Source organism: Anoplopoma fimbria, chromosome 20 (genome assembly GCF_027596085.1).
Source record: "Anoplopoma fimbria isolate UVic2021 breed Golden Eagle Sablefish chromosome 20, Afim_UVic_2022, whole genome shotgun sequence".
Lineage (NCBI taxonomy): Eukaryota > Metazoa > Chordata > Actinopteri > Perciformes > Anoplopomatidae > Anoplopoma > Anoplopoma fimbria.
In genome coordinates, this window is record NC_072468.1 from 11,813,818 (window position 1) to 11,828,809 (window position 14,992).

General features: G+C 41.7%; 1 protein-coding gene across 1 annotated transcript in view; it reads right to left on the reverse strand.

Annotated features, from left to right (window-relative positions):
• The window catches only part of LOC129110086 (intermembrane lipid transfer protein VPS13B-like), a 328,960-nt gene that overhangs the window by 270,765 nt on the left and 43,203 nt on the right, over positions 1-14,992 (reverse strand). Inside the window, 5 exon segments of the mRNA XM_054622236.1 lie at positions 2,315-2,439; positions 7,501-7,695; positions 8,135-8,304; positions 10,283-10,468; positions 13,050-13,137. Coding sequence (XP_054478211.1) covers positions 2,315-2,439; positions 7,501-7,695; positions 8,135-8,304; positions 10,283-10,468; positions 13,050-13,137 — 764 coding nt within the window.

A 14,992-nucleotide genomic window follows, 5' to 3' on the forward strand; every position in this document is an offset into this window, starting at 1 on the left:
TGTGTGTGTGTGTGTGACAGAAAGAGTTATTTTCTGTATTTCAAAGACTGAAGAGATTTGTTCATTGGCTGCTCTACCAGGCAGATGTGCTGGAGAATTGTCCTAGATGGAAGACAGGACATGAACTACTCTTTCATTCTTTACAAAACCATACTTAAATAATCAAATGACCCAAACAAGGCCTTTAAATACAAACAGTGACACATTTGCAGACATAACAGCTAAAGTGCAAGGAGAGACAAGGTTTCAATGTTAAAACTAAGTTCATTACAACATTTTCAATAAAAAAAGTAAAGCCCGACGAAGTTAAAGATGACACACACAGATCCATACTGTAAACCTCTGGTAAGATCATTCATTCTCTAAAATTACTTTTTTCTCTCCCTCTCCTTTTTCATTCTCGCCATTTATCCATCTTGCCAAGCTTGTGTGTCTCATCCCTGCTCCTGTCCAGGACTGTCCATTTGCACTTTTCCCATCATCCTCTCTTCCCCTCTACTCATCTTCCACCCTCTCATCTACTTCTCTCCTCTCCATTCTCTCACTCTACGTATTTGCGCAGCACGTCTACTTTTCCACTTCTCCTTGTTCTCTCCCATTCTCTTTGGATTTTGATAACTTCAACATTTAAAGACTTTGGAGCCTTATTCCTCTCCTTTCCCTTCATGTCCTCTCTTCAACTCCTACCCTCTCTTGGGGGACATCCCCGATGACTCATCCCCCGTCTGGTAGAGGGACAGGGATACAGCAATATGTTTTTTCATCTCCTTAGACAGCGTTGTATTATTTTCCTCTCCTTGTGTTTCAAACCATGTGAGAAATTGTTGCAGTTGTTACCCGATGACTGTGTTTTTCTGTTTTCCCCACCGACCGCTGAAGAAGTGGCTCATCCATCACTTTAAATACCCTCTGATGCACTGCCCGCAGAAGGCTGCAGTCCTCTTTATGAAGTACAATATATGGGCCTAACACCACACATACACACAGGCACACACACACACACACTGTATACAGACGAGCCAAGCATTCATATAAACACCATCAAGGACCAATACACAGAGGATGTTCACACCCAAACCATTCCAAAATCAGAAAATAAACACATCATGTACATTTGCCTCCCTTACTTTGGTGTGTGTCTTTACTGGGTTAAACTGATGGGTGACTGTTACCTATAACCTAAACCCAGAAATTAGTCAGAATTGTTGCACTTCCTGTTCCCTCGTCTAGAAGTCAATGAGTTTTTGAATGTTTTTTTGGTTAAATGCCTGAAATAAGGTCTGTGGTTAGCACAAGCTTAAGAGATTTCTTTTTTTGCGATATTAAAATAGGTCAGAAAATATTGCTTTAGTGAATTTTGAAGCTTTTACGTGTCTTAAAAAAGGCAGTGCTAACAAGTGTCTAATTAATGTGACCACGGTGTAGTTCATTTATTGCCTATCATTAGCTTTATATTTCTGGCGTTTGTATTATCTTGCTGAACAAAATAATAAGTATCCTAAACACGCCATTAGCTTTTTGACGAGGGAACCGGTGTGGTGTTCGTAGATTGTAAAGCACCCTTCTGTTTACTGCAGTTGGCCAAGTCTCTTTAGCCATCACACAATGACGAGTACCTTTCATATGAAGTGTGTACTTTGAGGAATGTGTTGACCAGAATCACCTAGTGCTGCCAGTGATTACCGCAATCAACATGTTAATTTGTACAACACCCCACCTAGATCTATCTAAATAGGTACAGACTCGTAAGCTTCTCTACATTTATACTGTACAGATGTTTTTTTCGGAGGCCATCTCAGGATGCGTCTGGAGCTCAAACATGTTGGGAATTCTTTACTTGAACCAAACACCCAGGGACCATTTCCTCCAGGAAGATTTCACATATTGTGACATAAAGTAAAGTGTTAAATTAATACAATACAATACTGGGCTTCACTTCTTGGGGCATCACTTCAATCCAAATCATTCTAAAAAGTGGCAAATATTAAATGTCAAAGCCTAAAAACAATTTGAGGTAGCCATGTTAGGGATAGCGAAACTATTGCAATGTCCAAATCTAATTATCTGAGGTAACAAATTCTTTTTTTGAAAGATTTTTGCCCCTCTTTTATATAAATTAGGGTTTTGGTGATTTGCTTAGATTTAACTAGTGAAAAAATAGGAGAGTATACCGTTGTTTTCCTTTCCCATGCCTATGTTATGACCCCACCATTTCCCTTTAAATTGAGAGAATAGATCACATAAATGATGTTCACATGGGGAACTCCGACTGCCTCTGTGCTCACTCAGATTTCCATCCATTACAAGTGCTCACCAGTATGCAGGCATCTGGATCAGTTTCCCGTAGAGTGCAGAGCTGAAGGAAGGGATGATGGGGATGAGAGGCAGGAAACCTCCTGTACTGTCCTGGCACGTCAAGCCTGCTTGGAACCCAAACACCTGGAGAGAGAGAGAGAGAGAGAGAGAGAGAGAGAGAGAGAGAGAGAGAGAGAGAGAGAGAGAGAGAGAGAGAGAGAGAGAGAGAGACAGGAAGAAAGGGAGAGGGTGTGAGAGATGGAGGGAGAGAGAACGGGAGAAAAAAAAACCGACATGGTAATGTCCAAACCATTTAGTTGATCCACAGGAAAAAAAAATATGCAGCTCATATTGAGTTTATACAGCTTCTGAAAAGACAACATCATAAAGCCAGAGTTGTTGTACTCTCATCTCAAACGCATCTGGAGTTTTTGGACCCTGTCTGTCTTCAGGGGACCTTTGGTATCCAAAAACTGGGCTCTTACAGGCTGGGCTCTCACTGAGTCAGAAGAAACATTATTGTCCCCACAGGGAAATTAGTCTTTGACTCATATGCTGAACACATTACATGTCATTTTCTAATACAGCTGCCTCCATAATAATAATGAAACAGACAACAAAAAGAAGACAGAATTATCATCTTGTTTATTGAACAAACAGCTGTCAGCCAGTTCATTTTCCAGATGGGAAGGACTGTTGTAACAAAATCTGTATGTTGAACCCAGGCGGCAACCATCGGTTAAGCCGAGTGAAGGCAATGCGGAAGTGTCTTAAAACTTTCATTCTCTCTACTGACCAGCAGGGGGCGACTCCTGTGGTTGCTCATAAAGTAAATTATGGATAAGTTTTGAGTGAAATAGACCATAAAGCAGCAAATGCTTTAGGGTGGGCTTCCTGTGATTTACAGGTTGCTGTCACTACAAGAGACGTTTAAGGCGTCTCTAAGTCACTCCTCCGCATTCCAAATATGGAAACTTCTTTTCACTGGCTGCAAAAAACAACAACATGACAACAGCCGTAATCCAAGATGGCGACGGGAAATCGACTAACATGAGGCTTCAAAACAGCAGTCCAGAAACCAATGGGTGACGTCACGATGATTACGGCCACTGCTTATATACAGTCTATGATTAAACCCTCAAAAAATGATGTAAACTACATGATCATTACACCACTGCAGATGCATTTGTTTTTTTCCTGTCATACAATTTTTTTTTTTTAAAAGAAAAGATTACATGGCAGAAGGGACGTATCCACTTTAGTGGGATTTTAGGGAGGATACACATTGCTGAGTCCTGAACACAAAGTGCACAACTGAACTGAAGTTTTCTAAATAACTTTCCTGTAAGTGTACATACCTACTGTAACAGCGTTGGAGCAGACACTCTTGCTTGCACTAAATTGACAGCACAATCACAACACACCTTCATATGGATCAGATTGAAAGTCAGTTTTGAAAGTCACTGTCGGGTAACACTCATGTACAGTCCCTGACAAAAGTCTTGTCGCTTGGGTACAAGTTGACCTTAAGTGCCCCTCAAATATATTTGTAATCAATTTTTTTTTACAAGAAATGGCTAATTTCAATCCCAACAGCTTTTGAAATAATGTTTTGGTGCCAAACGAAACTGCTGAAAAGCATTCTAACGTTCACAGCTTGGTAAAGCCCACTGAGTCAGTTTTTGCAAAGACAAAAGTCTTGTCGCCTTGTCATATGATGCACCCAATCCTAGATTACAGCCTCACCTGTGATCAATAATTGATCAATCAATTAGTGGGTGTGTATAAAAAGAACCCCAGCACACCAGACCTTCACATCAACTGCAACTTGACCTCTGACAACATGCCTAAGATTCACCCTGAGACCAAAGCGTTGATTATCAAGAGGCTGAAGACCAGATCCACTGCTGAGGTGGCTGACACCTTCAATGTGTCTCAGCGTCAAGTACAAAGAATAAGAAAAAGATTTGAAGAGACTGGAGATGTTTTTGACAAGCCCAGGTCCGGCAGACCCCGCAAGACAACTGCTCGGGAGGACCGTTTGTTGGCTCGAAAATCCAAGGCCAGCCCCTTTTCCACTGCAGCAGAGCTCCACCAGGCCTGGTCACCTCAAGTCCCTGTGTCAACCAGGACAGTTTGTAGAATGCTGTCTCGAAATGGCCTCCATGGTCGAATCAGTGCCCAGAAACCAGCACTAAACAAAAGGCAATTAAAAAAACGTGTGGCATTTGCCAAGGCCCATAGCCTGCTAAAAGGATGGACGCTGGAAAAGTGGCAGAAGGTGGATTTCTCAGATGAATCTTCGGTTGAATTACATCACAGCCGCCGCAAATATTGCAGGAGACCTACTGGAGCCCGCATGGATCCGAGATTCACCCAGAAAACAGTTAAGTTTGGTGGCGGAAAAATCATGGTCTGGGGTTACATCCAGTATGGGGGTGTGCGAGAGATTTGCAGGGTGGAAGGCAATATCAATAGCCTAAAATATCAAGAAGTATTAGCTACCTCTTACATTCCCAACCATACAAGGGGTCAAATTTTGCAGCAGGATGGTGCTCCATCGCATACTTCCATCTCTACATCAAAGTTCCTCAAGGCGAAGAAGATCAAGGTGCTCCAGGACTGGCCAGCCCAGTCACCAGACATGAACATCATTGAGCATGTCTGGGGTAGAATGAAAGAGGAAGCATGGAAGACGAAACCAAAGAATCTTGATGAACTCTGGGAGGCATGGAAGACTGCTTTCTTTGCTATTCCTGATGACTTCATCAATAAATTGTATGAATCATTGTCGAACCGCATGGATGCAGTCCTTCAAGCTCATGGAAGTCATACAAGATATTAAATATGGATCTCACAGCACCACTACTTAATTCACTGATGTTATGCAACATATTTTTGTATTTGAAGTAAATTATTTGTTCAATTTTCACATTACTCTCTGTAGGCGACAAAACTTTTGTCTTGCCAAAATCTGACCTTTCTGTGTTCATTAAATGATCAATCTTTCTTCAGTGAAGCAAATTTATTTTAGTATATTAAACATAATTTGGGAGGGTTTTAGCTTTCATATGAGCCATTTCTAAAACCAATGGATAAATTAAAAGTCAGGTTATAAGCTGTTGTTTCTACAAAATGGATAAGTGACAAGACTTTTGTCAGGGACTGTATATTTCCAGTAAGTGTTGTCGTTTAGTGACACCGTGGCTCATGATTGTAATCTCATCGTCTAAGCTCCTGGTAGCCACATTGATGATCTTCAACCTCAATGTTTACATACCGTTAATAGTGAGCATGGTGGATTAAGTCCAGTTTAATATTTGAGGCAGTGGATGATGGCTCGGCCCAGCTGTCCGTCATGCAGCTGCTGTATATGCTCAGGGCAGGTTTGGTCAACTCCAAGTGAAGGTCTACCAAACCCCTTTGTTGAGCAGATGGCCGAGAGCAGACTGACACAACCTTGGATCAAGTTAAAATGATAATTCATTTATAATAGGACAACTGGCCTGGAATATTACACACCAGAGTCGCATATCAAGTTGAACTGTATGATTGCCAGATAGAGATGTAGACATAATAGAAATCTGACTTTGAAATGCAAGCTTGAGGCCATATAGCCACGGACCGATTCACTACAGCTTCCTCTGGGAGACCAGATCCAGCAGCCCAGAGCAACTAGTTATTCAAATAACCCAAGTTTTAAATAATGACGGGTCTATTTACTTCTGTTTCCTCCTTGGCTGAGTTTGGGTTCTTGTCTGTAACCATGGAAAAGTGAGACAATGGCTAACCGCTACACTCAGAACAGATACCTTAGGTTTGTCAGCCAGTGTCAATAAAACACAGATTAAGATAAGCCTTGGTTTATACCTGTTTCAAATCACTTCCTGAGGTGGGTGAATTGCGGCCAGAGTGACCTCCACCCCGTCATGATCCCTCTGCCAAAACCCAGAGGCGGAATAAGAACCTTGGCAGATACAGATGCTGATTGGCTGATTGGTCAGAAGAGATCCTTGGCCACTGACCAGTTGACTGTTTACCCCTCGGTGACCCTGTGATAAGGACTACCAGCATGATGTCCAGCAAACATCCTGCCTTAAAAAAACACACCCTGGCCAGACTGGGCCACCCCAGATCAGCCCAGATCACCACATATCTGTTATCCAGGCTTCCTAAAATGGGGATTAGCTGAATTTGCTAAAGCAACCGTAGTTCTATATGTGAGTTTGAAATACTAATCAAATAGTTTGTATGTAAATTAAATATGGTGAAACAAATGGTATGAGTACTATGTATAAATACAGTTTCTCACAGCTGATTGTTCATATTTGTTTCTGTCGCATGGCTGTCCTTAGGAACTGCCACAATCTAATTATAGAACAAGCTTAACATACTAAAATTTGCCTAATCATTTTAGACAATCTGATGAAAGCATTGGTGAAAAAGAATCTTGCAGAGTGATTTTATACTAGTTCTCTGGAGAACCAGAAGATTGTATCTTAGGCCCTATTTGAAATTGTTGGTAACTGTAACTTTATTTAACAATTAATTTGTTCTTTTAAGCTTTAAACTGAAAACCACCCAATCAACTCAGTATCAGGGGAATGCCGACGCTGCACAATACAAGCCTGTAGCATCCCATCAAGTGGAAACCATGAAGTAGACCAGAGCTGGACTGGTGCTCATCAGAAAGCCCAGTGCTGAGATTTTTATGACCAGGTGAAAAGGGGTCATCCAGGTCATTAGGGTTATTTAGTGAGTGGAGTTAAGACTGCTGCCATAAGGTTGACCTACTGACTTCAAGCTAATGTGCATGGAAACCCAACTGTAGTTATTAGTGTGTGTATTAAGTGTCAACTCTAAAGATGATGAATAAAGACATATGTAAAATCAAATTAAATAAATACAAATCTGTGATAATTAAAAATGGCAAAGGACAGAAAAAAAGGGTAATGGAGTAAAATTTGTTTTCCATACGAGTATGAGTGCATGGTTTGCATCCCCTCTAGTATACTATTGGCACTGTACATTATCAAATATATTATAGAAGATACTTTATGAACCCCTTGAGGAGAAAATAGTTACACTAGAATCTCGATCTAAATGACCCTTTTGGAAAACATCATTGTGTTGTTTGTCATATGTCACATTGTCTCTTCTACCTACAGAAAGGACAGCTGTGACATATCACAGTGTTGTGCTCACCTTGAGGTAGAGGTGTGCATAGCAGTGATGGAGCAGGTTGTCAGAGGGCTGGCTGAGACTGCTGACGGTGCTGACCAGCTCTGGAGCGTACATGGGCACCGAGTGCTCGAAGTTCACCCTTTCCACCTTGAACTGCACGCCAGGTAGAGGGCGCACCGGCTGAAACACTGGGGTGTTGACCGGCCCCGGTGCGGTCTGAGAGATTGAGGATATGAATGGGAAAGGGAGTTCTTAAAATTGAAATAAATCCAATGTAGTGACTGTGTGACTTTTATAATTACTGGTATAAGGTGCTTGATTTGATGATGATAACTTTTTACTATGGACTTTATTTTTAATCAGGAAATAGTTAAGCTGTGGACAGTATAAACAGAACTACAAGACTGAAGAATGTTGTTATCCTTCTTTATATTTACGTAAGCACCCCATATCAATTGTTCTCCTCCATAAGTGGCAAAAGTGTCATGCTCTTTACAATATGGTTTGTATACTAGATTTTCACACCTTCATTTTATGTAATGCAACCAACCATGACATATTGATGACCATTCAAAAAGTAGTCCTCAAATTAGATATGACCGAAGATACAAGTGATACAAGTTTGTTTAGAAGAATTCAGGTCTGTCTGCACCACCTTGTATCCCATGATGATCGGCATTAGTGTGTGAAGGAGGTTGAACTCCGCCATGGAGACGGTCACTGAGACTTGAAGCAGAGTGAGACACGTAAGTCTGGTGGGGATGAACTCCTCTAAGATTGATATATCCTCTGGAGAAGCTGCACCGTGGCTCTCTTCAACGACTTCTACAGAGACAAGGACACGACAGAAAGATACATGTTAGCTTTGGAACGCATTGCAGAGGTGAGGTGACGGGAGAGGGTGCGGTGTAAGATTAAACATATGGTTACAAAAAATTATTCTATTTCTTACAAAAGTGAATCTAACCACGAGTATGCGACCCGTGGTGCATTAAGAACAAAGATGTTTGGATTTGAGGAATAAAGATTTTTTCTTTTTTAGACAAAGAGGTTAGCTGTAAAGAACACCAAATTTATTTGAGTGGGAGCCTCTCTTCTACGCCTGCAGCATTAAAACAATAAAAAAGTATTTTCCAACAAAAAACCACCACTTCATACTCTAAATAAAATCAACATGCACTTAAAAAGTACTGGCATCTTCGTGCGATATTCATTACAGTGGCTGTTTCCTAGAAGCTTTGTTTTTGAACTATCTCATGAAACCACTCATTCAATCAATGACCAGAAACATCCGGAAAGCAGAAAATGAAGGGAACCACCAAGTCAACATGGAGTAGAGCATGCGAGGTCAGCGCTCACCAAAGGAAGGGGTGACCAGGGCACTGAACCGCTAAACTGGGTCCGGGGCCTGAGGTGGACCAAAACCTGAGCGCTTTGTTACTGAACGGCCTTGGCTCCGGTCCCAGGACACGGGCTTGTTTCTTTTCAGAAAATGTTCTGTTGGGCTACATTCCCAGCTCCAAGGTGGGCTCAGAACCTGATCCCAGAGCTGGTTTTGCCTCTTTGGCCTAACGCCACAGCCCCGCATCAGGTTCAACTGCTGCTGCCATGTCCAATCTAATCATATGCCAGGGCTCAGGTCAATAACCCGGTCTACATCTAAATTACTAAAGACAGGTAGCTCACATGGTAGTCAGAGCCATGATTACACAGACTTTCTATTTAAAGCACACAAAAATGCCAAAATATGATTTAAAAAAACAAACAAGTGTGAATACACACAAACTATTACGATCAAGCCTCGAGATCCCCCTCTAAAAGTATTGTTTTGTTGCTCCTATTGTCCTTGGGCAATATATAATTAAATTGCAAGTTGAAACTTCCTGCTCTAAATAGTGCAAGATTATATAAAATACACAGACAAAGCTAGTTTTGCGGAGGAAAGTGATTCTTCATGAGCTCTTGGCAAGGACTGTATAAGGAGGAGAAAGAAGGAGAGGACCGGATGAGTAGAAAGATAGTCATGTCGTTGACCTCCTGACTTCTACTTCTCTCCTGGAAAGCACACACACAGTGCCCTCATGACGCCAAGGCTGAGAGGAGGAGAGCAGAGGAGAGCTTGATTTAGGAAACTACATAAGGTATGTGTTATTTTATCACTCCATCTGTATTCGCTACCTTGGTGAAAAATACTTCCTCTTTTATCTACACTCAATTTCTCAATTCCCCCCAGGAGGGGGGGGCTAACTTTACTGACCCTTCTCCAGAGAACGCCAAAGAGAGCATGGACGCAAAGAGAAACAGGAAGGAATGCACTGACCTACCCAGCTTTAGTCCAAAGCTCTGTAGTAATTACCCCATCATCTATTATCTATCGCAGATGCTGAAACAGTCGAAACCTACGGATGTTATTGTTTCGCAAAAAATCGAGAGTTATTGCTACAGATATTACACGCAGGCACACATTCCGTGTTCTTTCACAACATCCCGGGGATGAGCTCATCAAAAGCTGTGCTGGGACGTCCACTAACACAAAAGGTGTTTGGCTTAGCCTCCCTCATGTGGTCCAAAAGGTCACTACTTTCATGTACAGCTGCATGTTGAAAGATGGGTTGTGCAAGGAAATAACAATGTGATGAGGATACTGTAAAGTGCACACTGCTGGGGGTTTCTGCTCATTGGCAGAGTAGAACAGAACAGAGGGAAAGATAAGAGACAGTGTTGTAAGAGTTAGTTGAGCATGGAGAGTGAAGTGAACTATTAGTTGCGAGCCCATTAGTCGTTAGCTGTTGAGCAAACTGACCTGGCTGTGGTTTGCAGTAGGGCTCATACTCGTGGTCCATGGCACAGGTGACCATCTTGAGGATGCGGTGGACGGCGCTGCTGTTCAGCCTGACGTCCAGAGGTCCCACCACCAGCCTCTTGATGGAAGTCTCTTGGACAGCGGGGACTACCTCGTCAGTACTCACCACTGAGAAGTCCTGAGAACCTAAATACAGAAAACAAACTTCTATTAAATGTATACAGTGTGGTTATTAAAAACTTGAGGATTCTACTCTCATTCAGTCTGCAAATGTGACACATTATTTCTACATTTTTCTGTCAGCAGACATCTCACTTCCTGTATTTAATGTACAGAGTTGTATGCTGTTGAGAAATTGGTTTTTTTTTCCCTGTATCAAATTTCTTTCTGTTAATTTTGTACTGTACAACTTTAGCATAGAATCTCCTCATCTGTTGGGCAAAAACTCAACAAAGGTGGCGGCGGTATAATGCAGCAGCGAGGAGCAGCTCACATAGCAGTGACCCACTGGAATGATGAATATTCCAAATGTCCACTTCCCTCACACAGCTGTCCCTTCATTCATCACAGGCCCCTGTTCCAGAGGTCCACTTAAAAGACTCAGCTCCCCGGCAATAAAAAAGGCAGAAATTAAAAATAAAAGAAGGGGGTGGATGAATGGCAGCGAGGGAGGGAGAGGACAAAGGGTCACAACTTTCTTTATTCCCATTACATTCCACCACTGCACAGAACATTCTTACAGCTCAGAGAACCAACACCATGAGTTTCCTTTTTTCTTTTTGCTGAAAGGGTTGGGGGATGGGGTGAAACCCACACTGAATTCTGGGGGTTTATAAAGGGCAATGCCACTTCCCTTTCCCTTCTTCAGTGGGATTTGACTGCAATGGATTAGGCCTAATATCAACCATATGGCTGCAGTTAGAACAGTCAGTGGAATGACGAGGAGGCCGAAATTAGCCGGGATTTAGACGATTTAAAAGTGTCTCCATTTCCCCAAGATTAAAAAAAAAAAGGTTTTAATCTGCAGCGCGGCTCTCATGTGAAGTCAATGGCGAGCGTGACCTGGGTCGGTTAGTATTTCGGTTGACTCAGAGTTTATGTCAGTCCCATGGCGATGGAAAGTAATTTGTTTGGTTGACACTGGATCTGGTCCGCGTCCGAGAAGAAGAGAAACACTGACAGAAGAGAAGCATTCCAATTGGCACGGGTAACCACAGCCGTCCCGCAGGAAAAGAGACTGACACTTATCCTGCTGTCAGAAATGACTTTGACAGCTCAGGATGACAGTATCAATGTTTTTTTTTAATTTAGATGATTATCTGTAGCTGTCATATGGGAGGAAACAATAGTCTAGTCAGAAAGAGGTATAGGAAGGGAGGAGAAAACTGAAAGAGGAAAAGAAGGCGGCGAATGAAACAACACAGGTGACACAACACTCCTCCAGTTATACATCAAATTATCTGTTCAGGTCATTGAACTGGTTCACGCAGATTTTTTTTTTTGTTACTTAGAAGAGCAATTGTGCACTATGTCATCCTAGTTAGTTAGCGCTGTTACTGGTCGTTTCCAGCGTTACATTTGCCAGTGACACATGAGCCGTAATGCTATCCTATTATATCGTTATCCATACATATGTATACATTTGGGTTTTTTTTAACATTCTACATGTTTACCCTCAAACACAGTTAGGGGTTGCACACCTAGATTATATCTGAAATCATTTTAAGTACTGTGAATGGGGCGGCTGTGGCTCATGGGGTAGAGCGCTCGTCCCGCAACCACAAGGATGATGCCGAGGTGTCATTGAGCAAGACACCTAACCCCAAGTTGCTCCCCGGCTTCTTAGCAGCCCACTGCTCCTTAGGGATGGGTTAAATTCAGAAGGTAAATTTCATGTATATATATTCTCATGATCAATAAAGCTGATAATTAATTAATGTTAGATTTCCTTATTTATCTATTTTTTATTTCGTTTTGGGTGTGTTTGTGTCGGTGACTGACATTCACGCTTGTGAATGTCAGTCAAGTGACATACTGCTTCCCAGCAACATTGAAATAAAATGCTCAACAATCACACCCTAACGCGTGGAGACGTTTGTGGGCCAAATATAACATTTCAAATTGAAGGGGGAAGGCTTTATCTCCTAATGGGAACTTCAGATCTTTCAGACCCGAATAAACATTCTTGAGTGCTGCAGCTGAGGAATGAGAAACCCTGCCCGTCTGCGAGCTTCTGCCAGGAAGAGTGACACCTAATTAGCTACGAGGAGCCTATTCACTTTCTCAAGAGCTTACAGGTAAAGAGACAGGGGAGGGGGGAGGCAGTGTTTCAACAAGCAGCGGGAGAAAGAAACTCAAATACGTGTCAGCGCAGACTAAACACTTCTGACAGTTGCCCTCCAGGTAAGTTTGGGGTGAGAGCGAGGACAGTAGGGGTCAAGGACCAGGTGGCTTAGACTCAAACAAGACAAGCTCTTTCTTCAGGTCTCCAGGGGGCTTGTTTGACAGAGAGGAGAGGAAAGGAGAGAAGAGAAGAGAAGAGGAGAGGAGAGGACAAAAGAAGAGAAGATAGGAGAGGATTAGAGAAGAGAATAGGAGAGAAGAGAAGAAAATAAAAGAGAAGCCAGAGAGAAAGGTAACAATATGGATAGGAAGAAAGAGAGAGCAAGTCAGAAAAAAGGAGAACATGACAGACATAAAGAAAAACAGAGAAGAGGTGTCCAGGTGAGTAAACGAGCTCTGTGAGGAGGAATGAATTAGACAGTACCTTTGGCGCTGCTGTTCTCCATTGTGTAGAGATAATCCATGTAGAAAGCACCAAAGCGCTGCATGCCTGCTATCTCCGTATAGGTCTCCTGTCAAACAAAAGTGGAGTTAGGTAAACATGGCAGTAAGGGAGCAAACAAGCTGATAGCATTTAAGAGTAGTGACTGGGGTCATGCTGGATACGGCCAAGGGGGTCAAATCAGAGATAAATAAAAGAGTAATTGAGGGGTTGATCTGATTTTTGCTAACCATAACATTAATATCAAGAACATTTAACTTGAAATTTAAGACTGGAAACATAAGAAGATACTTGACATATTTTTCAATCAACTTTAAGAACGGAAATCCAGATAGAGAGTAGACACTTAACTATACCCTTATTATACTTATATACAAATGATTCAAGTCTGGTCTGTATTGAGCAATAAGCTATTTATAAATGGAAGTGAAAGTTCTCATATGATTGGTGCTTGGGTGAATGCCACTGGCAAGACGTACCTTATCTGCTAAAGGATAGGACTTTTCATAAATGTCTGTTTTGCCTGCTGATAGTTTCAGCATAACATTGTGAAATGTAATTTGGAAATATTTATCAAGATAGCAAAGGTGCAGCTTTTAAAAGCATGGATGTAATGCAGAGTGTATCTGAAAGCAATACATTTTGGGACCAAAAAATGAAGAATTGATGATGATTATTATTATTAAAGCACTCTGTAACTGTCAGTTACCTTACACTAAAAAGAGTGTGTAACCATCATTACATACAACATTAGGGTCAGCAGTTTATTACAGGGCTAACACACATACTCACATTCAGACCCAAGGGCCATTTAAAGTTTCTATTTAACATAAGCTTTATTTAGGACCATTTTTAACAAATAAAACCTAAATATAGATAAAAGAACTTTTGATCTAGCTGAGTGTATTGTTTTACCGTAACCTGTCAGTCTGCAGGTTAAGAGTTGTTGACCCTGTCCTATAGACAATATTAGAAAGTTATACTTCTACTGCACATCAAACCACTAGTAAACAGAGAGAATGAGTGAGAGAGCATGACACACAGAGTGAGAGAGAATGTGAGAGGCCCCTCTCGCACACACATTTTAACACCCCCACCCCAGACTCACTCACTAGCTCTCCAAACAGAGATTTCAATAGAGCCTTATCAGTCAGGCGGGTTAATGAGTAATATTTATTAGGGGACCTCTAATGGCTCTGGCATGCTTTTGGATCAAAGCCATTGGCTGGTTACAAAACCGCTAATGAATTAACACGAAAACCCTTTGACTCTTTAAGACTTTCAAGTGTGGGTAGATGGATGGATGGACGTCCAAACAATTGCTTCATTTGAGGGTCATGAACATTTCTGCAGCAGAGTCAACACCAGAGCTGTGCTGGCTGATGAAGGGAGCTGGTGGTTATCAGGAATAATGGCTTTAACACTACTGCTGAGATAGCGGGGAACATTCCTCCACTGCAGCTAGCAGCAGGGTGACTGACAAGAGATAATCTAAGTGGCAGTCATTTCAATCGGAGTGATTTATTGCAGAGAGGAATTACTGAGTGTTAAAAAAGGTATAATACTTTATTGCCACAAATATGATAAGTCTGAAGAAAGACTGGATGTAATCATCTCAGATTAGTGTTTATTGAACAAGTTAAAGAGCTTTATTAGCTGAGTGTGCTTTCTTTAGTCAGTCACTTAAGCCATGCCTGCATTAATATGTGGTGGGAAAACCTTTTTGCTTCAAAAAATAAGGACACAGATGTCTTAATAAAAGGTTTTTGCAGCATTCTTGTGAATGCTTTGTTGTCTTAACAGCTTGACGACGTCAGCGCTGCAGATGTTTTGTTAAGTCCAGACTGTGTCAATGGCAGGTGCCGTTCGAGTAAACAGCATCAGTGAGTTAATCACGTTGAATGCATTTTTGTGTACTGCTGTGG